Below are 27,416 nucleotides of genomic sequence, written 5' to 3'. Positions count from 1 at the left end.
CCTTCTTGAACAGTGGGGTTACAACAGTGATTTTCCAATCCTCTGGGACTTGCTACCCTGGAGGCTTTACTTTTTAGCCTAGCACCCAACTCCCTGAATTTCTCTCGTATGACCCCCCTGCTCTTCCTACCTACATCATTTTCACCAATGTGTATAATCATATCCGTGTGACTACCTTCCTTTTAAAATATGCTTCCTACCCTCTCGGAGACATCCAGTACCCCGGCACCAGGGAGCCAGAAAAGTGGCGGGCGCGGATGGGAGAATCGCGGTCCTAGTCTCAGTAATGGTGACCATGACAACAGTCATCGCTTGTTGTAAAAACAAAGGTTCACTAATATCCTTTAGGGAAGGAAATCTGCTGTTCTTACCTGGTCTGGCCTACATGTGACTCCAGACCCACAGCAATACCCACTGAAATGGTCGATTATATCACTCAGTTCATGGGCAACTAGGGATGGGCAACAAATGTTGGCCTTGTCAAAGAAGCGCACATCCCATGAAAGAATTAAAACAAATTCCTAAGTCCTCTTGATTCGGGAACCTCTCTCTGGAAACTGCATGTCACTGTGCTAATTAAGGAAGATAAGAGAGGGACACTACGGAATTAGAGCCCAGTTAGCCTAGCATCTGTTGTCAGGAAATTACTGGCATCTATAATTAAGGACAGAGTGACTGAACACCTTGAGCATTTCCAACTGATCAGAGAAGTCAGCACGGATTTGTAAAAGGTGCATCAAGCCTGACAAATCTGATTGAATTTTTTGAAGAGGTGACAGGGAGACATCTGTGGATGGCATTTGATCAAGTTTCTGGTAAGAGACTGTTCGTTGAAGTTGAAGCCCATGGAATTGAAGGTAAATTATTGACCTGAGTTAGGAAATTGAATGAGCAGCGACAGACAGTGAGCAGGAATAATTGGCAGGTAATTGGCGTGATGTGACTAGTGGTGTCCTGCAAAAATCCGTTTTGAGGCCTCAGTTACTCATCATATCTAGAAATGTTTTAGATGATTAGGTAGTAAGCCACCTATCCACAGTTAGTGAGGATGTAAAAATGGGCGGTATTGAAAGCAGATAAAATTACAGAGATATTAATAAATTAAGTGAATGGACAAAACTGTGGCAAATGGACTTCAATAGAGTTAAGTGTGATGCCATCTAGATTGGACTTAAAAAAAAAGGATAGAACGCATAATTTCTAAATGGTATAAAGCTAGAAACAGTGGAGGCCCAATGAGACACGGTGGGAGGTACGGTGGCACAGTGGTTAGCACTGCTGCCTCTCAGCACCAGGGACCCAGGTTCAATTCCAGCCTCAAGCCACTGTCTGCATGGGTTTCCTCCGGGTGCTCCAGTTTCTTCCCACATTCCAAAGATGTGCGGGTTAGGTCGATTGACCATGCTAAATTGTCCCTTAGTGTCAGGGGGTTAGCGGGTAAATATGTGGGGTTACAGGGACAAGACCTGGGTGGGGATTGTTGTTGGCACAGGCTCGATAGGCCGAATGGCCTCCTTGTGAACTGTAGAGATTCTATGATCTATGAGACTTCAGGGCCCAAGTACGGAGATCATTAAAATGTCGTGAATACATGTAGAAAATAATCATAATGGTTTAAGGATGCAGGCCTTTATATCTGGAAGCAGACCCCAGGTCTAACCACACTGGAAAACCATGAGTAGTTCTGGGTCGTGAAGGGAGTGAAGCATAGATTTTCCAGACTGATACCCAGACTTCAGGGGTTAAATTATATGGAATGATTACTTGAACAAGATTGCATTGCCAAGAATATAGAAGGCTCGGAGGCGATTTGGCTGGTATTCAAGATTTTATTTGGCACAGATAGGAGTGAGGAGGCATAGTGCAAACCTTAGAACCAGGCCTTCCAGGAGTGACATGAGGAAGCACGTCCACACACCAATGATTGTGCAAGTTTGGATCTCTCTTCCTCCAAGGGCAATTGATCATAGAATCATAGAAACCCTACAGTGCAGAAACAGGCCATTCGGCCCATCGAGTCTGCACCGACCACAATTCCACCCAGGCCCTACCCCCATATCCCTACATATTTACCCGCTAACCCCTCTAACCTACGTATCTCAGGACACTAAGGGGCAATTTTAGCATGGCCAATCAACCTAACCCGCACATCTTTGGACTGTGGGAGGAAACCGGAGCACCCAGAGGAAACCCACGCAGACACGAGGAGAATGTGCAAACTCCACACAGACAGTGACCCAAGCCGAGAATCGAACCCAGGTCCCTGGCGCTGTGAAGCAGCAGTGCTAACCACTGTGCTACCGCCGTTATGATGCTAGATCAATTGTTAATTTTAAAACTGATATTGATAGATTTTCATTTTCCAAAGGTATTAAGGGTTTTGGAGCAAAAACAGTACATGATGTTTATTCACAGATCTCATTGACTCTCAGTACAGGATCAAGGGGCTAATTGACCTACTCTCCCTATGTTTCGATCCTACATGCCCTGTTTACAAAGTCAAATTCATCTTCATTTTGGGTTGTTGTTAAATTAAAATGTAAATTGTACTATATAAAAAGATGAAGCAGGAATTTTCTGGTCATCGCTGACATCTATTGGTGATAAAAATCTGGATCTCACATTAAAGGACTGTCGGCATACAACAGTTCTGCCTTTAAATTTGATTTGGAGTCAGGAAAGAAAAAGTGAGGTTGTAAAGTAAGAACTTCATGAAAAGGCAGAGTCCAGGCCAGCATTTATTGCTCATCCCTAACTGCCCTCCATTTCAGAGGGCATTTAGGAGTCAACCATGTTGCTGTGTGTTGTGAATCTGGAGTCACACGTGGGCCAGATTGGATAAGGTGGCACAGTGGTTAGCACTGCCATCACACAGCGCCAGGGACCCAGGTTCAATTCCACCTCGGATCACTATAAGCAGTTTGCATGTTCTCCCCGTGTCTTTGTGGGTTTCCTCCGGGTGCTCCGGTTTCCTCCCACAGTCCAGTGATGTGCGGGTTAGATTGATTGGCCATGCTAAATTGACCCTGGTGTCAGGGGATTAGCAGGATAAATGTGCAGTGTTATGGGGATAGGGCCTGGGTGGGATGGTGGTCAGTACAGACTTGATGGGCCAAGTGGCCTCCTTCTGTACTGTAGGGATTCTATGATTTCCTTCCCTAAAGGGCATTAGTGAACTAGATAGGTTTTTACGACAATCGTTTTGTGGAGTGGCACAGTGGTTAGCACTGCTGCCTCACAGCACCAGGAACCGGGTTCAATTCCAGCCTTGGGTGACTATCTGTGTGGAGTTTACACATTCTTCCCGTGTCTGCGTGGGTTTCCTCCAGGTGCTCTGGTTTCCTCCTACAGTCCAAAGATGTACAGGTTAGGTGGATTGGCCATGTTAATTTGCCCCTTAGTGTTGGGGGACTAGCAGGGTCACTACGTGGGATTTCGGATATAGAGCTGGATGGGATTGTTGTCGGTGAAGGCTCGATGGGCCGAATGGCCTCCTCCTGCACTGTAGGGATTCTCTGATCAAGCCTTTGTAGAATTAATTCCAGAATTTTATTTATGGAATTCAAATTTTACCATCTGCGTTCTGGGATTTGAACCTGGGTCCCCAGATCTTGCCCTGGGTCTCTGAGTTACCAGTACTTAGTTTAGTTTATTTATTAGTGTCACAACTAGGCTTACATTAATACTGCAGTAAAGTTACTGTGAAAATCCCTTAGCAGTGACAATACCACTATGCCCCCAGTGATTTGAGCTCAATAGGCTGGCTATTAACAGAATCCAGAGATGAAAGCAATAACCTCAAAAATTGATTGATACAGAATACCCAAAGGACACTTTTTAAAATTAATTCATGGGATGTGGGTGTCACTGGCTAGGCCAGCATTTATTGCCCATCCCTAAATGCCATAGAGAAGGTGGTGGTGAGCTGCCTTCTGCCTTCTTGAACAGCTGCAGTCAATCTGGGTAGGCACACCCACAGTGCTGTTAGGGAGGGAATTCCAGGATATTGACACAACAGTGAAGGAATGGCGATATATATCCAAGTCAAGATGGTGAGTGACTTGGAGGGGAACTTGCAGGTGGTGGTGTTTCCATGTATCTTCTACCCTTCTCCAAGACGGTAATGGTTGTAGGTTTGGAAGGTGCCATTGAGGATGCCTGGGGTGAGTTCCTGAAGTGCATCTTGTAGATGGTATGCCGATAGTGGACAGGCTTTGGGGAGTCAGGAAGCGAGTTACTCACCGTAGGATTCCTAGCCTCTGACCTGCTCTTGAAGCCACAGTATTTATATGGCTGGCCCAGTTCAGTTTCTGGTTGATGGTAACCCGCAGGATGTTGATAGTGGGGGACTCAGCGATGGTAATGCCATTGAACAGTCGTGGGGAGGTGATTAAATTCTCTCTCGGAGATTTAGTTTGAATGAAAGATCCTGTTTTGTTAGAACAACAAAATAATCAGGTCTGAACCACTGTGGTTCAGGGCCTGATAATGGGGGAACTTCTGAAAGATCGGAGTGGAAGGCAGGTAGTGATGGTGGAGACTGTCATATTGGCTGGTATTTTAATGAGGCAGCTCCATAAACTTGGTGAGACAGATGTATCCATTTCTGAATCCACCACTAAGCTTTTATTATACATCATTTACTCTGCTGATGGAGATGCTAAATCAAACAGTTTAATGCTTTAATTTAAAAGTAAAAGTTATGTTATTTTGCCTCAAACAACTGCCTCACGTGGCTGGGGGAATCGTTACAAGCTTCAGTGCTTTTGTTACAAAAGAAAATCCAGTCTTTTCCAAAGCAAAAATGAATGTTTTTTGAACGATTTCAATAGTCTCTGATGTCACTCCCCTCTGAAACTGAGCAGCATCTAGCCCAGGGAGGCATCAATCGGCCGAGTTGCCACTACGTACAAGCATTATGAAATTTCATTTTGTATTTGTGTGTGGACATGAATGGAAAACCCACATGTTTAATTTGTCAAGAGTACATATTGGAAGACTACGAGGCAAACAGGGATGAGAAATACGAGAAGATATATGGGAAGTTGCACAAAATCAGTTTTCTAAATTAGCACAGAATTTAGGGCAGCACAGTGGCGCAGTGGGTAGCGCTGCTGCCTCCCAGTTCCAGGGACTTCGGTTCAATTCCAGACTTGGGTGACTGTCTGTGTGGAGTTTGCATGTTCTAGTGTCTGTGTGGGTTTCCTCTGGGTGCTTCGTTTCCTCCCACAGTCCAAAGATGTGTAGGTTAGATGGATCGACCATGCTAAATTGCCCCTTAGTGCCCAAAGATGTATAGGTTGGATATATTAGCCAATGTATGGGGTTAACGGGGATAGGGTGGGAGGCCGGGACTGGGTAAGATAGTCTGTCAGAGAGTTGATATAGACTTGATGGGCTGAATGGCCTCTTCTGCACCATAGGGATTCTATGAATGGTACAGCATAGAAGGAGACCATTCAATCTAGCATGCCAGTTCAAAAAAAATGTTTAATTCTTTCCCTTCCCCTGCTATTTTCCATTTTCAAGTCCATATTCAGCTTCTTTAGCTAACTTCTGGCATTGCATTGTAGATCACAACAGTTCCTTATGTTGAGAAATTCTCCTCACCTTCCCCTTCTCTTGCCAATCATCTTAAATCTATCCTCCCTGGTCACCCACCCTTCTGTGAGTGGAAAGCATTGCTTCTCATTTACTCCTATCAAAGCCCCAAATTGGGAAGACATCATCAAATCTTCACTCTACCACTTCTGCTCAAAGAAAAACAATCCTTACTTCTCCAGTCTCTTCAATATCTGAAAATCACTGTAAATCATTGTGAAAGTAGCTTATGTTTGCCACAATAACGCTGCTTTTGTTAAGGACAATATAAAGGTTTGGCTTTAGTAGAATGGTGTGATTTTGTGAGGTGGAGTTTTTGAGGAAGCTCGTGTTATATCTGCAGATATCTGGATGAAGTCCGGTATCACCAATGAGTTTGGTCCAGTGGGTGCACTGACCCACTACATGGGATACCATTCCTCTTTCTTTGCCTTTGTCTTCACCTTCACAAGTGTTCTGTTTTTCAGCTTCAGAAGCAATTGTTAGAACTGGATGAGGATGACCCCTGCTACGAATTCCGGAGGGAACGATTCACTGTCCACCGCACCCATCTCTATTTCTTGCACTACGAGTTTGAGCCTTCCACTGAAAACACAGAGGTTACGCTGGTGGCCCAGCTATCGATGGACAGGTCAGAAACCTTTGGTCTTGTTTATTCTGTGTGCCTCAGGGTGAAGTTAGTGGTGGGAAAGAGAATAATTTCCAACTTCTGCTCTGGCTAGCGCCGGCCTCCTTTGCATGGTAATTGGTACTGAATTTTCCCAATGCTTTAGTGTCAACAGAGAACTGGGCCAACAATTCACAAACTCACTTCCCCCCATGTCTCTTAGAATATATCAACATTTTTCACCTGTCTGGGCTGCCTGCAACCAAGATCCTGGAGTTCATAGAGTCCTTTACAACACAGAATGAGGTCATTCAACCCATCAAATCTATGCTGGTTTTTTGTCCAGTGAGTCTCAATGTCCCTCTCTATCCCCATAACTCTGAAAGTTTATTTTCCTCAGTCGCATAGAAATTTACTTTTGAAATCATTGACATGCAACACCCTCATAGGCTGCAAATTCTGGTCATTATCATTCGCTGCGTAAAGGAAGTTCTTCCTTACATCAACATCCCCCCACCCCTTCCCTGCGGCAGGTTTTACGGCTGTGTAGGCGACTCGCCATTGGCCGTTGGTGGGATCTTGGGTCAATGTGTCAGGAACTCATTGAATGATATGGCACAGACGGCCTATGAGGCCCCTTGAAAGAGTTATTCAATTAATCCAGTCCCCATAGCTCTGAAATGTTTGTCCCCTTTTAAGCACTTATTTAGCTCGAGGGGTTCACTTTCTGAAGGGGCCGGCTATTTGTTCAATGTTAATGAAGTTTGTTGCCACACGTTGCGTACTGCATTCTGTTGGGTACAGACCTATTGTTTCTTTTGTGGTTGTACAACTCCTTCAGCTGCTGATAAGAGAGATCGATTCGACCCCGATAAAGCTCACCAAGTACAAAGGAATACAGTCCTCACCACTTAGACCAGGCGGGTTTGTGTGAATATGACTTGCCCACTAAACTCATTAATCATTATTACATGGTGATGCTTTTACGTTACTCGACGAGAATATATCAAGAATGCTCCCTTTGTTTAGTGACCTTTTGCCCAGTTTCTGACCCGATTTTAACCAGGGTTTAGTACAAACTGTAATCCCATTCCACTTGGAGAGGATTAGACAGGTTTAAGAACACAAAAGCTAATTGGACCGGAACAAAGTATTCTTTGTCTATAATCAAACGAGAAAATGCTGAAAATACTCAGCAGGTCAGAGAAGGTTCAATGGGCTGATTCCTGGGATTATGAGGAAGGTTTGGGCCTATACTCATTGGAGTTTGGAAGAATGGGAGGTGATCTTATGGAAACATATAAAATTCTTGGGCTTGAGGGGGCTTGGCAGAGATAGATGCTGAGAGGATGTTTCCCCTTGATTTGATTTGATTTATTATTGTCACGTATTAGTATACAGTGAAAAGTATTGTTTCTTGCGCACAGACAAAGCATGCCGTACATAGGGAAGCAAAGGAGAGAGTGTAGTATGTAGTGTTACAGTCATAGCTAGGGTGTAATGAAAGATCAACTTAATGCGAGGTTAGTCCATTCAAAAGTCTGATGGCAGCAGGGAAGAAGCTGTTTTTGAATCAGTTGGTACGTGTCCTCAGACTTTTGTATCTTTTTCCCAATGCAAGAAGGTGGAAGAGAGAATGCCTGGGGTGTGCGGGGTCCTTGATTATCCTGGCTGCTTTTCCGAGGCAGCGGGGAGTGTAGACAGTGTCAATGGATGGGAGGCTGGTTTGAGTGATGGACTGGGCTTTGTCACGACCGTTTGTAGTTTATTGCATTCTTGGACAGAGCAGGAGCCATACCAAGCTGTGATACAACCAGAAAGAATGCTTTCTATGGTGCATCTGTAGAAGTTGGTGAGAGTTGTAGCAGACATGCCAAGTTTCCTAAGTCTCCTGAGAAAGTAGAGGCATTGATGGGCTTTCTTAAATATAGCACCCGCATGGTGGACCAGGACAGCTTGTTGGTGATCTGGACACCTAAAGACTTGAAGCTCTCGACCATTTCTATTTCATCCCCATTGATGTAGACAGGGGCATGCCCTCCACTACGCTTCCTGAAGTCGATGACAATCTCATTTGTTTTGTTGACATTGAGGGAGAGATTATTGTCGCTGCACCAGTTCACCAGATTCTCTGTCTCATTCCTGTACTCTGTCTCGTCATTGTTTGAGATCTGACCCACAACAGTGGTGTCATCAGCAAACTTGAAAATCGAGTTGGAGGGGAATTTGGCCACACAGTCATAGGTGTGTAAGGAGTATAGTAGGGGGCTGAGAACACAGCCTTGCGGAGCACCGGTGTTGAGGATGATCATGGAGGAGGTGTTGTTGCCTATCCTTACTGACCGCGGTCTGTGGCTTAGGAAGTCTAGGATCCAGTTGCAGAGGGAGGAGCCGAACCCCAGGCCACGAAGTTTGCAGTCTTAAGGCTGAGCTATAGCCTATGAGTAGGAGTCTGACATAGGTGTCTTTGTTATCCAATTGTTCCAGGATTGAGTGTAAGGCCAGGGAGATGGCATCTGCTGTGGACCTGTTGCGGCGATAGGCGAACTGTAGTGGATCCAGGCAGTCTGGGAGGCCAGAATATGGAATTCCTTGTGGGGGAATCTATAATGAGGGACACAGTTTCAAAATAGAGGGTCTCCCATTTAAGATTGATAAGGACAATTTTCTTCTCTTGCGGCATTATGGCAAAGTGGTTAGCACTGCTGCTTCACAGCAACCAGGGTTCGATTCTGGCCTTGGGTCACTGTCTGTGTGGAGTTTGCATGCTCTCCTTGTGTCTGCATAGGTTTCTTCCGGGTGCTCTCGTTTCCTCCCACAGTCCAAACATTAGGTAGGTAGATTGGCCATGGTAAATTGCCCCTTAGTGTCAGGAAGACTAGCAGGCTAAATAAACGGGAATAAGATGTGATTGTTGTCAGTGCAGACTGATGGGTTGTATGGCCTATTTCTGCACTATAGGGATTCAGTGAGTGTTGTTAACCTTGGGAATCCACTACTCCAGATTGTTGAATATACTCAAGATCGAGTTAGTCAGAATTTTGATCCATGAGGGAGTCGAAGGCTATGGGATAAGGCAGGAAAGTGGAGTTGAGGCAACTGTCAGATAAGCCACGGTCTTATTGAATGGCGGAGCAGACTCAAGGGGCCGAATGGCCTATTTGTGCCTGTTTCTTATGTTCCTACATACCCTGCAGCATCTTGTGGAAATATTGAATACCAAAAGGAATGATGCTGCAAGGCAAAATGAGATGGTAATGGGGACAAATAAAGAAACGAAAGATAGGTCGAGAGGAAGTGTCATCGGGAATAGCGAAATGAGTACCAGCAGCTGTTATTTGGGAAAATGGAGGCTGAGGCTGTTGGAAATTATTGAATTCAATGTTGAGTCTGTAACGTGCCTAATTGAAAGATGAGGGGCTGCTCCTCAACTTCCACTGAGCGTCATTAACAGCAGTGCAGGACACCGAGAACAGAGAGAAGTCAGAGTGAGAGCAAGGTAAACATTTAGAATAACAGGTGCGTGGAAGCTCGGGGTCACACTCGCAGACTGAACAGTGGTGTTCCACAAAGTGGTCACTCAGCCTGTGTCTACCCCCTGCAGAGTAGTGGGAACCACATTGTGAGCAGTGAATGCAGGTGGTCCCTGCAAGGAACGTTTGGGGCCCTCGACAATGGAAAGGGAGGAGGTAAAAGAGTATCTTCTGTGTTTGTGTAGGAAGGTGCAGTGTGAAGGGGGAGAGGGTGCTGAGGAAGACTCACCCACAGTGTCACATCTCCCACTTGTTCCAGTTCCAATGATGGGTCTCTCCACAGATGCTGCCTGACCTGCTGAGTATTTCCATCATTTTCAGTTTTCATTTCAATTCCCCAGCAGTGACAGTATTTTGCTTTTACTATTTAGTTAATGTTTGTTCTTGCATTCAATGCCCCCGAACAAACTACTGAGTAAGCACAACAATTTATGTCTGGAATAAATGGAGCATTTGAGACACTATAAAACCTTTGGAGAATGGTTATCACGTTTTAACTGAGTTTAATTTTAACCATCAACATTTTTAAGTGGTGGGGATTGGATTGCAACAGAGCCCTCTTCGAATAATTTTCTTCAGAGGTTATATTTTCATAATAACCATGTGTTAGGAACATAGGAGGGCACCATTCAGCCCCTCAACCCTATTCCTGCCAGTCAATGAGATCATGTGTACCATAATGCCATCCACTCCCCACAGCTCCCTATTCCTTAACACTGTCAGCCAGCCAAAATCTATCGATCTCAGATTTAAAATGATTAACCGAGACAGCATTCATTGCTTGCTGTGAGAGAGAGTTCGACAATTCTACCATCCTTCATGTGAAGAAGTGTTTCCAAGCTTTTCTCAAGGAGAATTTATCCTTTCAATGAGGAGGTCTTGTGGCGCAGTGGGTAGCGTCCCTGCCTCTGAGCCAAAAGCTCCGGGTTCGAGTCCCACCCCAGGACTTAATGGCCAAGCAAGGTGTGTTCATAACACGGCCAAAACAGGTTGGTTATCAGCTTGTAAGCCCTTGCAATACACTAGATGACAGGCGGTCAGAGCGGGGGAGTTCATAGATAGATAGATAGATACCCTACAGTGCAGAAAGAGGCCATTTAGCCCATCGAGTCTGCACCGACCACAATCTCACCCAGGCCCTACCCCCATATCCCTACATATTTACCCACTAATCGCCCTAATTTACACACCTCAGGACACTAAGAGGCAATTTTAGCATGGCCAATCAACCTAACCCGCACATTTTTGGACTGTGGGAGGAAACCGGAGCACCCGGAGGAAACCCACGCAGACACGAGGAGAATGTGCAATCTCCACACAGACAGTGACCCAAGCCGGGAATCGAACCCAGGTCCCTGGAGCTGTGAAGCAGCAGTGCTAACCATTGTGCTACCGTTTCCTGGGCAGATGACACCAAAGGATAACAACAAACCTGCAGGACTTTGTCTAATCATGGATCAATCCAATAGAAGTCCAGGTCGCCAGCACCCTCTTAGGTACGGTACCTGGAGGAGGAGAATATCGGTTCTAAGGTGATGTGCCCGGGGTTATACACTCCTCCTGATGTGGAGGCCTTTGAATAGTTGTAGCAAGACTTTTGGGCATAAAAGCAAAGGTTTCATTAGCCTTTGGTGAGTTCGCTTTGTTTTTGCCTGTGTCCATGGACCCTTAAATGCCTCTGGAACGCTGTGGTTCCAAACATTTCTCTATTTAAATAAATCTTTCCCATTTTTTAGGTCCAAAATGGGTGCCCTCATTTTTGCCTGTGTTAAAATCCTGTTTTTGTAATTCTATGTTCCTGTCTACTTAACATATCATCCATCATCATGTTAATGGCAAACTTGGGTCTGTTATCTAAGTCATCGACAAGTATAGTGACTAGTTAAGGCTTCAGCACCGATCTTTGAGAGAAACCATTCATCATACCCTTTCAATAAATCCCACCCAATATTGAATATTCTGCCTTCAATTCCATTAACTTTAACTTTAGCTAGCAGTCTCTTGTGTGAAACCATATTAAATGCCATCTGCAAGTCCATATAAACTATATCCTCTGTGATTTTCTCAAAAAGATTCAATTGGCTTCATTAGGCCTGATCTACCCTTTACAAATCATCTCTTGAATTAGCTCAGATTTCCCAAAGTGCTCAGTTACACTGTCCTTATTTATAGATTGCAATACAAGCGCACAAATTAGGAGCAGGAGTAAGCCACTCGGCCCCTTGTTCCTGCTCTGTCATTCACTAGGATTATGGTCGATCTCAACCCACATTCCTGCCTACCCCCAATAACCTTTCACCCCGCCCTTGTTAATCAAGAATCTATCTAGCTCTGCCTTGAAAATTATTCAAAGACTCGGCTTTCACTGCCTTTTGAGGAAGAGAGTTCCAGAGACTGATGTCCCTCTGAGAGAATAAAATTCTCCTCGTCTCTAATTAAATGGGTGATCCCTTATTTTTAAACAGTGACCCCTGGTTCTAGATTCTCCCACAAGAGGAAACATCCTCTCCACATCCACCCTGTCAATCCCCCTCAGGACCTTACATGTGCCATCCTCACAACAGATGTAGACAACAGATCCATCATTCCTTGTTTCTCTCTCCTGCTTGTCTTAAGTAATGGAATTATATCTGCAGTTATTCAATCTATAAGGACAATTCCTGAATCGGGAGGCATGCAGATTATTTCTAAATTTTCTGGAAATTTCTCTCTCATTTCTATAAAAATCCTGAAGTGGAAACCAGCTGATCTTGTGGATTGTTAGATTTAATACCATAATATCTACAATACTGTTGTTTTGATGCCATCAATTTTAGTGAATCCCAATCATTGATTCATTATTGGTTCCCCAGGAATGTTAGGAATATTATCCTCATCCTCTGCTGTGAAGGTCGACAGATACTAAATCCTCCACAAATTTGCCATTCCTTTATTTTTGTTAGAACCATGACCTCATAGAGTCATAGGGGTTTACAGCATGGAAACAGGCCCTTCGGCCCAACTTGTCCGTGCCGCCCTTTTTTTTAAACCCCTAAGCTAATCCCAATTGCCTGCATTTGGCCCATATCCCTCTATACCCATCTTATCCATGTAACTATCTAAATGCTTCTTAAAAGACAAAATTGTACCCGCATCTACTACTACCTCTGGCAGCTTGTTCCAGACACTCACCACCCTCTGTGTGAAAAAATTGCCCCTCTGGACACTTTTGTATCTCTCCCCTCTCACCTTAAACCTATGCCCTCTAGTTTTAGACTCCCCTACCTTTGGGAAAAGATATTGGCTATCTAGCTGATCTGTGCCCCTCATTATTTTATAGACCTCTACAAGGTCACCCCTAAGCCTCCTATGCTCCAGAGAAAAAATTCCCAGTCTTTCCAGCCTCTCCTTATAACACAAACCATCAAGTCCCGGTAGCATCCTAGTAAATCTTTTCTGCACTCTTTCTAGTTTAATAATGTCCTTTCTATAATAGAGTGAACAGAATTGCACACAGCATTCCAAGTGTGGCCATACCAATGTCTTGTACAACTTTAACAAGACATCCCAACTGCTGTATTCAATGTTCTGACCGATGAAACCAAGCATGCCGAATGCCTTCTTCACCACTCTGTCCACCTGTGACTCCACTTTCAAGGAGTTATGAACATGTACCCCTAGATCTCTTTATCTGACTTGTATCTATTTTCAAAGGCCCCCCCCCCATTGCCTTTGACTATTCGAACCCTTTGAAGGCAATCGTACAACTTTTTGTGTTAGCCCTAATATCCTTTGCAAATTTCTTACTGTATTCCCTTTAACAAATGCTCACTGTCAACTAACTTTGCTCTTCCCTCAGGCTGCAGATGTTGGAGGCAATCTGTAAGCACTGGGAGGGCCCGATCAGCCTTGCTCTTTACCTGTCTGACGCTGAGGCCCAACAGTTCCTCCGCTACGCCCAGGGCTCTGAGGTTCTGATGAGCAGGAGCAACGTTGGCTACCACATTGTCTACAAGGAAGGACAGTTTTACCCTGTCAATCTGCTGCGAAACATAGCAATGAAGCATGTCAACACGCCCTACATGTTCCTGTCGGACATCGACTTCCTCCCTATGTATGGTCTCTATGAGTACCTCAGGTAATGAAACTGGTTGAATGGTCACCACAGGGCATGGTCACAGTTGCCAATGACAGCACAAACATTGGGCCTAATGGTGGCAGCAGTGGAAATGTAATTGTACCAAACTGTGTAGGACAATGAAACTGGCCATTCGGCCCAACTGCCCCGTGCTAGTGTTTATGATCCACAGAAACCTCCTCCTGCTCCTCTTGATCTCACCCGATCAGCATAAACTTCCATTCCCTTCTCTGTGTTTATCTAGTTTCTCCATAAATGCCAGTCACCTCAACCAGGGGTGGCAAGTTCCACATTCTAGCCACTCTCTGGGTAAAGAGGTTTCTCCTGATTCCCTATTGGATTCATTAGGGACCATCGTTCTGGTCTCCCATAATTGGGAACACTGTCTTCATACGGTGGCACTGTGGTAATGTAACTGCATTAATAATCCAATGCTCTGGGGACACGGGTTCGAATCCCACCATGGCAGCTGGTGGAATTTAAATTCAATTGATAAAACCTGGACTCAAAAAGCTAATCTCTGTAATGGGATTGATTGTTGTAAAAATCCATCTGGTTCGCTAACATCGGCTACCCTTTTCTGGACTGCCGACATGTGACCCCACAACCACAGCAATGTGGTTGATTCTGAATGCGCGGGCCCAGCAAGCCACCCAGTTCAAGGGTAGTTAGGGTTGGGTAACAAATGCTGGCCCAACCAGCAACACCCACATCCAAGTATCAAGATGAAACTCTTAACGAAAGCGAAATACATCAGAACATATTTAGGAATTGCAGATAAATGAGTTGATGCTGAGACTTTGTCCCCTGATATGCACTGCGTGTAGTCACCACCACAACCTCCTCCCCACCCCCCCACCCCAGGAATAATCCAATAATCCTGGAATAATGAGGGGGAGACGTGCTTATTCCTCCGAGCTATAATGGGCGGGCACCTTCTTCTGAGGAGTGGTGCTGTTCAGTGGGTCAGTACTACCACCTGCAGGAATATGCCAGTACTGCAAGGGAGGCATGGGCAGAGGCCATTTCCATCTCCCTCCCCCATGTTTCCTCCATCCCCCCCACTTCCCTCTCCTCCTTTTCTACACAGTACCCTGGATTGTATTATGTGATCTGAATTATTTGCAGTTTTGACGACACTGTGTGTGTGTGTCCTTCTCTTGCAGGAGGTCTGTTGTCCAGCTCGATATGGCTAACACAAAGAAAGCTCTAATTGTGCCAGCATTTGAGACTCTCCGCTATCGCCTGTCCTTCCCAAAATCTAAAGCGGAGTTATTGTCCATGTTAGACATGGGAACACTCTTCACTTTTAGGTAATGCTTGAAGAGGTTAGAATTTTATACCTGTAACATATTTATAACTCGATGTATGCAATATCATGCGTTAATATACATTTGTACAAAATTTGTTACACTTGATTTCCGCCAGGCCATCAGCACTTGGCCTCAGTACCTCTGGACTACGGAGGGGGAACATGAACTAGAGTTGCCAGCACCTGATATCTGCCAAATGACTGCCCCTATTGGAAAGTGGTCATGGGTAGATTTCAAGTGAGGACCAATACAGTTCTGACTGTGACACCTCAGCAGTCAAATAGCCCCACAGTGATCACATTTCTGTGATCTGCCAGAGGAGAGGCAGCTGCCTGTGGAATCATAACCCCCTTAATGGGGGAAGGGGGAAGAAGAATCCAGCATGACAGGGTGGATAGGAAATGCAGCCCAATTCCCAGCGAGATTAGAAATGCTGCATAGGGATTAGAAGAAAAGTCCACCGTGGTCCAAATGGTCAAAACCATGCCTCCTGGAAATGACATCTGCATTGTAGCCTACCAAAAAATGCTGTTAACAAATGATCCCAAATGAATACAGTGAGTCCAAAGATGGGTGGGTTAGGTGGATTGGCCATGCTAAATTGCCCCTTTGTGTCAGGGGGACTAGCTAGGGTTAATGCATGGGGATATGGGGATAGGACCTAGGTGGGATTGTGGTCGGTGCAGACTCGATGGGCTGAATGGCCTCCTGCACTGTAGGATTCTATGAATAGGCTGAACTGGTGAGGCAGGGATTGACTGCACCTCCACTTGCAATCGTTCCTCTGTTGACTGAAACGCAATCGTAAAAGGGTTCCTCAAGGGCATGTGTCCAATTTTGTTGCGTACAACATCCTAAAGAAACCCTCTTCCTAATCTCCCAGCAGCTACATGAGTTTGATGGGACAGTTTGTTGGCTGACTTTTCTCGGTCCATTCCTCATAAAACACTCCCATGTTTAAAATGGGCTGTTACTTGTGTCAGCGGTAAGGCGTTAATCATTACTTTTAACATTTATTTTGGGACATAACAGCTGTGCATTCTCTCTCGTTTGGACCTCATTACGGTTGAGTGACTGCGAGAAGAAATAAGTAAATGGTATCTTGTTAATGCATACTTAAACCTGCGTCTAATCCCATCTAATCCCCTGAGTGGTGTGAGGGTCATAGTTTGTGACTGCAGTTTGAGTAAAGCTGCCAATTCAGGTGGAAAGACGGGGTAAAAGAAGTATTCTAGTTGTATAATTTATGGCTTTACCTCATTATGCTGACCATTAAGTATACCGTCAAATCCCACTCTCCTGATCATGCTCACCGTGGACACGGAGTGCAACTTGCTGGGGCTCATTATCCTGATTTCTGCTCTGCAGGTATCACGTTTGGACCAAGGGTCACGCTCCAACGAACTTTGCCAAATGGCGGACAGCCACCACCCCCTATCACGTAAACTGGGAGGCAGACTTTGAGCCTTACGTTGTAGTAAGGCGCGACTGCCCGGAGTATGACAGGAGGTTTGTCGGTTTTGGCTGGAATAAAGTAGCACATGTCATGGAGCTGGATGCACAGGTACCGTAATCCATCTTATTGCAGTATCCTTAGGCAAACAGAGTAGTTTCAGACTTTCCTGTCAGCTGCTTTTATTTATGACACTGAAAGCTATATAGAATGGGGGAGATCACTCTTTTGCTGATGTACTCTAATGCACAGTGTGCTTCTTGTGTGATTCCATTGATCCATCATTCCAAATTGCTCCCATCACTGTCACCACCAGCTTTAGCCCGATATTTCACCTGAAAGTTCCATACCTTAAAATAAAGCCGTGCGGTGCTTAGCTTGCCCGATTAGAGACGGAGATTTCTCAGGACGTAACTCTGTTAGAGGCTCGTTCATTCATTCTCCACTCGGTACCTGTCATCCTGTCCCAGAAAGCTCACAATCCAAACTTAGAAAGGCAGAAAATAAATGACAGGCATGCATTTCGCTAGAATTTTCCACCACCTCAGGACACCCAGCCGTTGTACTATTTTTGAAGAGTAGTCACTGTTGTAGGAAGCGCAGCAGCTAATTTGTGCTCCCACAAGCGGCAGTGAGGTCATGACTAGATAGTCGATCTTCCCGATATTTGATTTTGATTTGATTTATTATTGTCACATGTATTAGTACACAATGAAAAGTATTGTTTCTTATGCGTTATACAGACAAAGCCCAGTCCATCACACAAACCAGCCTCCCATCCATTGACTCTGTCTACACTTCCTGCTGCCTCGGCAAAGCAGCCAGCATAATTAAGGACCCCACGCACCCCCGACATGCTCTTATCCACCTTCTTCCATCGGGAAAAAGATACAAAAATCTGAGGACATGTACCAATTGACTCAAGAACAGCTTCTTCCCTGCTGCCATCAGACTTTTGAATGGACCATTAATTAAGAAGGAAATGAGAGTGTAGAATGCAGTGTTACAGTCTTAGTTAGGGTGCAGAGAAAGATCAACTTAATGCAAGGTAGGTCCATTCAAAAGTCTGATGGCAGCAGGGAAGAAGCTGTTCTTGAGTCAATTGGTACATGTCCTCAGATTTTTGTATCTTTTTCCCGATGGAAGAAGGTGGATAAGAGCATGTCGGGAGTGCGTGGGGTCCTTAATTATGCTGGCTGCTTTGCCGAGGCAGCGGGAAGTGTAGACAGAGTCAATGGATGGGAGGCTGGTTTGTGTGATGGACTGGCTTCATTCACGACCTTTTGTAGTTTCTTGCGATCTTGGGCAGAGCAGGAGCCATACCAAGCTGTGGTACAACCAGAAAGAATGCTTTCTATGGTGCATCTGTAAAAGTTGGAAAGCATTGGCCGAGGGAGAAGTAAATATGGGGCCAGGACACTGAGAATTCCCCTGCTCTTCTTCAAAATAGTGTCATGGGGTCTTCCATGACCACTTGAAGGGCAGCCGTCATCTTGGCTTAATGTCCCATCTGAAAGACAGCACCTCTGACAGTGCAATCATAGAAACCCTACAGTGCAGAAAGAGGCCATTCGGCCCATCGAGTCTGCACCAACCACAATACCATCCAGGCCCTATCCCCATATTTACCCACTAATCCCTCTAACCTATGCATCGTGGGACACTAAGGGGCAATTTAGCATGGCCAATCAACCTAACCCGCGCATCTTTGAACTGTGGGAGGAAACCGGAGCACCCGGAGGAAACCCACACAGACACAGGGAGAATGTGCAAACTCCACACAGACAGTGACCCAAGCCGGAAATCGAACCCAGGTCCCTGGAGCTGTGAAGCAGCAGTGCTAACCACTGCGCTACCATGCCGCAATGCATGTGGGAATGAAAGATCTCCGCATACTTTTAGCACCTTTGATGATGAGAACATCCCACAACGTGTCACAGCCAATTGAGTTCTTTTCGGGAGTGCGGTCGCTGCTGAAATGTAGGAAAAAGTTGCAGCCACTCTGTGCACAGCAAGATCCCACAAACAGCATTGAGATAATGAGCAGGTCAACTATTTTACTGCTGTTGGCTAAGGGATACACATTGACCAAGTAACTCCCCGACCCTCTTTGCTTTAATATCTAACTGTAATTATAATGATACTGTCAGTGTGTTTTTTTTAAAGTTCAGTGGTTTTGGGATAAAAATATCACCACCTCTTAAATTATGTGTTACCGAGATCCTAATGAAATCACGTAACAGAGCCAATTAAAATCTCAGATTAATAAAGGTCCAAAGCTGTTACACAAGCACCTTGTCCTCATTAAAAGAAGGCAGGATTTACATTTAAGCTTTAAGTTGCATTTTTAATTCCAAAATATAACATTTTGCTGACAAACAGACTTCGTTAATATTGATCGGGGCCTCTGTAAAGCTCTCGTCATGGCCTGCTTGGTGGACAGGACAGTCTATGTGGTGCAGCACTTGAAGCCCTGATAAGCCCAGACTTGCTCACTAACCTGTGGCAGCATAATGGTAGGGGGTGGCACATTGGTTAGCACTGCTGCCTCACAGCGCCAGGGACCTGGGTTCGAACCTGGCCTTCGGTCACTGTCTGTGTGGAGTTTGCACATTCTCCCCGTGTCTGCGTGGGTTTCCTCCTGGTGCTCCGGTTTCCTTCCACAGTCCAAAGATCTGCAGGTTACGTGGATTGGCTATGCTAAATTGTGTTTAGTGCCCCAGGATGTGTGGTTTAGGGGGATTAGTGAGGTAAATGCGTGTGGTTACGGGGATAGGGCCTGGTTGGGATGCTCTGTCGGAGAGTCGAAGCAGACTCAATGGGCTGAATGGCCTCCTGTACTGTCGGGATTATTTTGATTTTATTGGCCTTGGGCTAGTGACTGCAACCCAGACTAAAGGAGCCCAGCTCCCCTTGTCAAAAGAGGAACCCCAGCACCCATCAGCTACATGTTGGACCTCATTGCAGTATTTGGAGTGGGGCTGTCTAGAGTAGGCCACAGGCCAATTGTCTGACTGGGAATACCACCCTGGATGTCAGACACCATCTGTTGACTCAATTTTTGTCATCCCTCATTTGATTATTGAGAGCAGGATTCAAACCCTTCACCTACTGTCCCAGAGTTGGTAAAACCACAATAACCAGTCTACTGTACATATCTCAAAGGGTGTTCTCCACCTAGCTAGGAGGTGTTAAGGATTTAGAGGAGTATACGCGATGTAGGAAGGAGCTTAAGAAGGAAATTAGGAGAGCGAGAAGGGGTCATGAGAAGGCCTTGGCGGGTAAGATTAAGGAGAATCCCAAGGCTTTCTACAAATATGTCAAGAGTAAAAGGATGAGATGTGAAGGCATAGGACCCTTAAAAGGTGAAGGGGGAAAAGTTTGTGCGGAACCGTTAGAAATGGCGGAGCTGCTTAATGAATACTTTACCTCGGTATTCACGGTGGAAAGGGATCTGGGTGGTTGTACTGCTGGATTGCGGAGGACAGAAAGGATCGAGCATGTGGACATAAAGAAAGAGGATGTGTTGGAACTATTGAATGGCATCAAGGTTGGTAAGTCGCCGGGACCGGATGGGATGTACCCCAGGTTACTGTGGGAGGCGAGGGAGGAGATTGCGGAGCCTTTGGCGATGATCTTTGCATCGTCGATGGAGACGGGAGAGGTTCCGGAGGATTGGAGGATTGCGGATGTGGTCCCTATATTCAAGAAAGGGAACAGGGACAGCCCGGGAAATTACCGACCGGTGAGTCTAACCTCAGTGGTTGGTAAGTTGATGGAGAGGATCCTGAGAGACAGGATTTATGATCATCTAGAGAAGTTTAGTATGATCAAAAGTAGTCAGCACGGCTTTGTCAGGGGCAGGTCGTGCCTTACGAGCCTGGTTGAGTTCTTTGAAAATGTGACCAAGCACATTGACGAAGGAAGAGCGGTGGATGTGGTCTATATGGACTTCAGCAAAGCGTTCGATAAGGTCCCCCATGCAAGACTTCTTGAGAAAGTGAGAGGGCATGGGATCCAAGGGGCTGTTGCCTTGTGGATCCAGAACTGGCTTGCCTGCAGAAGGCAGAGAGTGGCTGTGGAGGGGTCTTTCTCTGCATGGAGGTCAGTGACCAGTGGAGTGCCCCAGGGATCTGTTCTGGGACCCTTGCTGTTTGTCATTTTCATAAATGACCTGGATGAGGAAGTGGAGGGATGGGTTGGTAAGTTTGCTGACGACACCAAGGTAGGTGGTGTTGTGGATAGTTTGGAGGGATGTCAGAAGTTGCAGCGAGACATAGATAGAATGCAAGACTGGGCGGAGAAGTGGCAGATGGACTTCAACCCGGATAAGTGTGTAGTGATCCATTTTGGCAGATCCAATGGGATGGAGCAGCAGTATAAAATGAAGGGTACCATTCTTAGCAGTGTAGAGGATCAGAAGGACCTTGGGGTCCGGGTCCATAGGACTCTTAAATCGGCCTCGCAGGTGGAGGATGCGGTCAAGAAGGCGTATGGCGTACTAGCCTTCATTAATCGAGGGATTGAGTTTAGGAGTTGGGAGATAATGCTGCAGCTTTATAGGACCCTGGTTAGACCCCACTTGGAGTACTGCGCGCAGTTCTGGTCACCTCATTACAGGAAAGATGTTGAAGCCATTGAAAGGGTGCAGAGGAGATTTACAAGGATGTTGCCTGGATTGGGGGGCATGCCTTATGAGGATAGGTTGAGGGAGCTTGGTCTCTTCTCCCTGGAGAGACGAAGGATGAGAGGTGACCTGATAGAGGTTTACAAGATGTTGAGGGGTCTGGATAGGGTGGACTCTCAGAGGCTATTTCCAAGGGCTGAAATGGTTGCTACGAGAGGACACAGGTTTAAGGTGCTGGGGGGTAGGTACAGGGGGGATGTCAGGGGTAAGTTTTTCACTCAGAGGGTGGTGGGTGAGTGGAATCGGCTGACGTCGGTGGTGGTGGAGGCAAACTCGTTGGGGTCTTTTAAGAGACTTCTGGATGAGTACATGGGATTTAATGGGATTGAGGGCTATAGATAGGCCTAGAGGTGGGGATGTGATCGGCGCAACTTGTGGGCCGAAGGGCCTGTTTGTGCTGTGGCTTTCTATGTTCTATGTTCTATCTCTCTCTCTCTGTGTTGCAGGAATATGAGTTTATCGTCCTTCCCAACGCTTACATGATCCACATGCCTCACGCCCCCAGCTTCGACATCACCAAATTCCGTTCCAACAAGCAATATCGAATTTGCCTGAAGACGCTGAAGGAGGAGTTCCAGCAGGACATGTCACGTCGCTACGGGTTTGCGGCACTCAAATACCTGACTGCGGAAAATAACAGCTGAGCATCCAGACTGTCCTTGGCTGACTTCACTTAAAACACTGCGAGGAGTGAAATGGGGGCGCCGTGTACAGCCAGTCGTGCAAAAATGGAAACCAAAATTTACGTGTGTACCCGCCAACTGTCAGGATTTGGGTAGAAGAGTCATACTTACAAGAGCTTACTTTGAGTCCTCCAAGGCGCTGTTACAGTATTCCTTTTGTTTGCTTTTTAAGGCCTCTCCACCATTCCACCCCATCTTATTGCCTTGCCCTTAAGGCAGGTCACTGATGGCCTTGCAGCCTCTTTCAGATGGGAGTGTGGGATGGTCCAGGCTTTAGTGCAGCAAGTGCCCCCACAATGTTGCTCCTTAATTATTCAGAGGGGCTCTGCCCTTGAGTGCACTCCTTCAAGTGCTTAACACTTTGTTGTTGCGGCCTAGCGAACCCAAAGGAGACAAGAATAGCAGGGCACAGTAAAGACCTGTAACAGCAGTGCTGTCCCTGGGCTGCTGTAACCTAGCAACTAGCGTCGACGAACGACAGCACTGTTGATTTTCTTTGACCATCTTTTGCCGTTGTTAGAGGGGAGGGGGGGGTTCCTGCACTATCCTGATTTCCCTGCTGCCTCAGGCAAGTTCAAGGGCCCAGCCTCAGCCCCGTCACCTTCCGCTTGTGAAAGCACCGTCAATACACTCGGAGTGTTAGGAGACAATGAGCGACCAAAATCCTGCTCGATCCAGAACTTCGAACGTCCGAATATCCAATCTCTCAGTCAAACAGAAGCAAAATAACGCGGATGCTGGAAATGAGCACAGAAAATGCTGGAAGTGCTCAGCAGGTCTGGCAGCATCTGTGGAGGGAGAAATTAGAGTTGATGTTTCAGGAAGAGGGACCTGATGAGGGTCAGGAGTGGGCACAGTTGATGGTGGGTGTTTCCAATGACAAACGGAAATCTTGAAGCAAAGTTTTGACTCCTCCTCATTGCGTTGGAGGTTGAATTTCCCTTGCAAGTGGCTGGTGCTGCTTGGTTTGGGGAAGAAGCTGTGCTGCTCCCAATGAGCAGAGTTGGTTTTCAGGATTCAAATCTGAAAATAATACGGCTGTGACAATTGTCAATTTTTGTGAAAGGAAATGAAGCAGAACTTACCCAAGAATCATGCTTTGGTGTGTAAAATCTTACTTAATTTGACTTAGTCAGTAGATTCGGATCCCCTTGTTCATCGAGGATAGGAGTAATTTGTGATACTGAGTTCATCAGGGATGAATTAATGTGAATGGGGGATGTTGACATATATTCCTGACCCTAATTTGGGTCTATTGACCAAATTTTTGAAATATGGCGATTGCTAAAATTTTTACTTATTGATGGGTCTGAGGAGGAAGATTTCTCAACATTATCATGGGGGTTTCATATTTAAAACTTCACAGTTAATATCAAGCCATTTCTAAATTTCCTGCGGCTGTCAAATTGAAATCACTAAAGACTTAAAACTGCTCTTGATGTTGAAGTTCAGGTCAAATTGAGGGTGGAAAAGGAAGCCAGAACGACACGATGTGACCCCACCCCCACCCCCCAACCCCCCACTTGAGTTCGTGGCAAGGTGGTAAATTCAGTTGATGTCCCACCATACGAAATGCACATTATCTCGCCACGAGACTTGCAATGAATTTTTTCGTACAGCCCCTATGCATATTCAGGACAAGATGACCGGGAAGGAGGCACAGGGAGTTCACCCATTGAGATGGGTTGCTGCTAAAGGCGATTAAGGTCAGGACACTAGGTTAGTGCAAGAAGCAATGGGGGTGCAGCACCGGGAAGATGGTCAGAATGATTTTGAGAGAACATGGTCAAATGGGTTCCTTCATCCAAACCCATCGTGTGGTTCTCCTCAAGAAATCCACCAAATCGAGGGAGAATTCATGGTAGTGCAATCTGTATGTGATCTTTTGGGGGGATGTGCAATTAGTAGCCTGACTGGTCAATTCTCAGCCTCGTGCACTGGTGAACCCCTGCCCCGTCTCAGTGTCTCTTTTCCAGTGTTCTACCCTACCTGCTCCAGACTACTGATATGTGCATCAACTGTTCGAAAGACCATGTTTCCTTGATGTTGGGGTCCGTCAAGTTTTGAAAAGTAGTTGAAGTTTTAGCTTCCATATGCCCTTATCGAAACCCCGTCAGGCATCATACTATGGGAGATGCCAAGGTACTCGGATTACTCCTTGTACCGTTTGTCATGTAGTCCCTGCCCTACCCTCACAATGAATCCACTTTAATGAAACCAATTGTCAAGGTGAGTGACAAAAAGAGACGTCAACATCTTTTGGTGTCTCATTAAAATAATCTGACTGTACCTTTCAGGTATAAAAAAATAAATATTATCCTTCTTTAACATTTTTTGTCCTCAGGGAGAGCATGGTGGATAAACAGTAGACTAATTACTAGGTTATATAAGCCTCAGGTTGCTTGGATCGGAGCACAGTGTTGCATTGGACTGGACAATCACTGGGAGACTGTTGGATTGCTTGAGAATCACTGGAACATGAATGTGAAGGACCTTTGGACCTTTGAGAATACAATTGTCGCGGATTCTTTGCATTGTATGAAGCACTATTAGAGTGTTTCAGTTGTTGGACTGTTAATGTTATTCCACTATTTGTGTGGACTCTCTGAAATTCTCACAACTGGCTGCAGGATTATATAGCAGGAGATTATTTGGCCTGTTTAGTACGCTCATGGTCTGCTTCAATTGTTAAACCCTTTGGACCAAATATGTCACCACCATTGGGATTTTGAAGTACTATTTTAGATAGTTTGGGGGATTCATTGCAGAGTTACTGAGAAATCCAGCGGAGTGCTAAGAGTACCTTTGCTGAATGACTCTGGGACTATTGGAGTACCGCATGGGTACTAATGGAGGATTTTAAACTACACAGAGAATCCCGCTGGGAAACTGTTGACTCCTTTGGAGCACACTGGAAAAGATTGTACTGCAACTAGAAGCAGCATTGGAGGATAGTTAGACAGCTTACAGAGCCATTGGAGAACTGTCAGACAGGAACACAATTGGAGAAGACGCACACAGCTAGGAACACCATTGGAGGATAGTTGGAAAGCCAGGAGTACCTTTGGAGAAAAGACACACAACTAGGAACACCATTGGAGGATAGTGGACCTCCAGGAGCGCTATTGAATAGTGCTCAGCTAGCTGGCAGTGAGGGGTGCCACCAGAGGATAGCTGGACAGATAGGAGTACCATTGAAGGACAGTTAAACAGCTAAGGTTACCCACTGGAGGTTAGTTAGAGACAGTGTGGAGTGCCATTCGAGGATAGTCAAGCAGTTAGGAGCACTGTTGGAGGACAACTGGAAGGCCTACAGGACTGGTGGCCTGTTTCCAATCATTGAACAACAAATTTCACTGGTTACCACGATGGACAGAATGACTGTTGAGAGAAATGGTCAGCTGGCATGAAGCAGAAACTGCCTTCTGACTTTGGCATTGTGCAAGTGACAGAATAATAAATAAAAATATTTTAAAAATCCATGAAACTTGTAGCACTGTTCACCTTACTTTCTTAAATATGACACATATTTAATAACTGCTTATCAGCAATCAAACAGACCGGTGATTTTTCTTATGATCCAGCAAAACTGCACCCAAAGCAGCTCCTCAGAATCATTGACTCCCTTGTAGATGAAAATCTATCTGAACTCAGCCTTGAATATATTCAGTGACTCTGCTGCTATCTGTGAAAAAGAATTTCAAAGGCGAATGACCCTCAGAGAAGAAATTTCTTCTCCTCTCCGTCTTGAATGGAAGATTCCATACATTGAAACTGGGCCCCCTATTTCTAGATTTCCCTAGGAAGGGAAACATTCTCTCAGGATCTGCCCTGTCAATACCCGTCAGAATTTTACATGATTCAGACGGGTCATCTCATTATTCTAAACTCCAATAAGTATAGGCCCAACCTTTCATCATAAGACTACCTCTTCATCCCAAGAATCATCCTAGTGAACCTTAAATCCCTGAACTGTCTCCACTGCAAGCATATCCCTCTTTAAATAAGGACCCCAAATTGTACACTGCACTCCCAGTGTGGTTCACCAATGCCCTGTACAGTTGTAGTAAGATTTTCCTACTTAAGTACTCCATCCCTTTGCAATAAAGACTAACTTTCCATCCACCTTCCTAATTACTTGCTGTACTCTACTTGATTTCATTATGAAATGTCCGGCTGCTACTTCCTCAATAATGAATTCCAACATTTTCCCAAAAATAGATGTTGGGGTAACTAACCATAGAGAGTGGGATTTTCTGATTCCCCCAATGCTGGGTATCATCGCGAGTGGGATGGGAAAATTTGGAGAGTGGCCAAAAATCAACTGATCCAAATTTTTTACATCCTGCCAGCAATGGTGCCCACTGCTGACAGGTCTGAAAAATGCTAGCCATAGTTTTCAACTTTTGCCTCCCTTGTTTGTTGAATAGAAATGTTAAATTTGCAGTGCTCCAATCCGCTGGCATCTCTCCATAATCTAGGGAAATGAGGAAAATTACAACCAATACATCCACTCTCTCTAAAGTCAATTCTTTTTAAGACCAGAGAAAGCAGGCCATCAGTACCAGGGGACTTGTGACCCCACCACCCATTAGTGTTTCTCCTGTGACAATGATTATTTTAAGTTCCTCCCTCTTTCCCCTACTTTTCAACTATTATTACAGGGATGCTTGTGTCTTCTATGTGAAGACAAGTAAAAAAAAATCAAAGCACCTTCCATGTTTCGCATTATTAATTCCCCACACTCATCTTCAAAGAGACAGTATTCATTTCAGCTACTCTCTTCCTTTTTATTTTCACAATCCTCATGCGGAAATTCGAAACTAAAATAAGCAAATTTACTGAAGGACCCCAAATGAGGAAATTACCAGCAGGATTTCTCTCTTTGTAGTTTTCACTTTAACATTGGGTGACACGGTAGCACAGTGGTTATCACTGCTGCTTCACCGCTCCAGGGACCTGGGTTCAATTCCTGGCTTGGGTCACTTTTCATGTGGAGTTTGCACATTCTCCCCGTGTCTGCGTGGGTTTCCTCCGGGTGCGCCGGTCTCCTCCCACAGTCCAAAGATGTGCGGGTTAGGTTGATTGGCCATGCTAAAAATTGCCCCTTAGAGTCTTGAAATGCGTAGGTTAGAGGGATTAGCGGGTAAATGTGTAGGAATAAGAGGGTAGGGCCTATTTGGGATTGTGGTTGGTGCAGACTCAACGGGCCGAATGGCCTCCTTCTGCATTGTAGGGTTTCTATGGTTTCTATGATGATTTGGAACGAACGCAAATGAAACATGGATTAACAGGCAAATGTTACTTCAAATAGAAAGGTAAATTTTACTCTAAATAGTCGATGCATCTCACACAACCACATGTACCTGTATTAATCACACCGAGATCTGGCACCACATCAGTTCCAAAGTTCTCCGCAGTG

The 27,416-nt window shown here is 45.4% G+C and overlaps 1 protein-coding gene across 3 annotated transcripts in view; it reads left to right on the top strand.

Annotated features, from left to right (window-relative positions):
• LOC144498711 (xylosyl- and glucuronyltransferase LARGE1) overlaps positions 1-25,481 on the top strand; it is a 436,258-nt gene extending 410,777 nt beyond the window's left edge. For all 3 annotated transcript variants that reach the window (XM_078220258.1, XM_078220260.1, XM_078220259.1), the window contains 5 exons: positions 6,069-6,232; positions 13,580-13,858; positions 15,025-15,171; positions 16,540-16,735; positions 21,758-25,481. In XM_078220258.1, coding sequence (XP_078076384.1) covers positions 6,069-6,232; positions 13,580-13,858; positions 15,025-15,171; positions 16,540-16,735; positions 21,758-21,955 — 984 coding nt within the window. In that variant the 3' untranslated portion in view covers positions 21,956-25,481. The remainder of the gene's footprint in view (positions 1-6,068; positions 6,233-13,579; positions 13,859-15,024; positions 15,172-16,539; positions 16,736-21,757) is intronic.
• Positions 25,482-27,416: the final 1,935 nt, after the last annotated feature.

This window comes from Mustelus asterias, chromosome 9 (assembly GCF_964213995.1).
Source record: "Mustelus asterias chromosome 9, sMusAst1.hap1.1, whole genome shotgun sequence".
NCBI lineage: Eukaryota > Metazoa > Chordata > Chondrichthyes > Carcharhiniformes > Triakidae > Mustelus > Mustelus asterias.
Note: the sequence above shows the minus strand (reverse complement) of the source record. Positions and strands in the feature narration are given on the sequence as shown.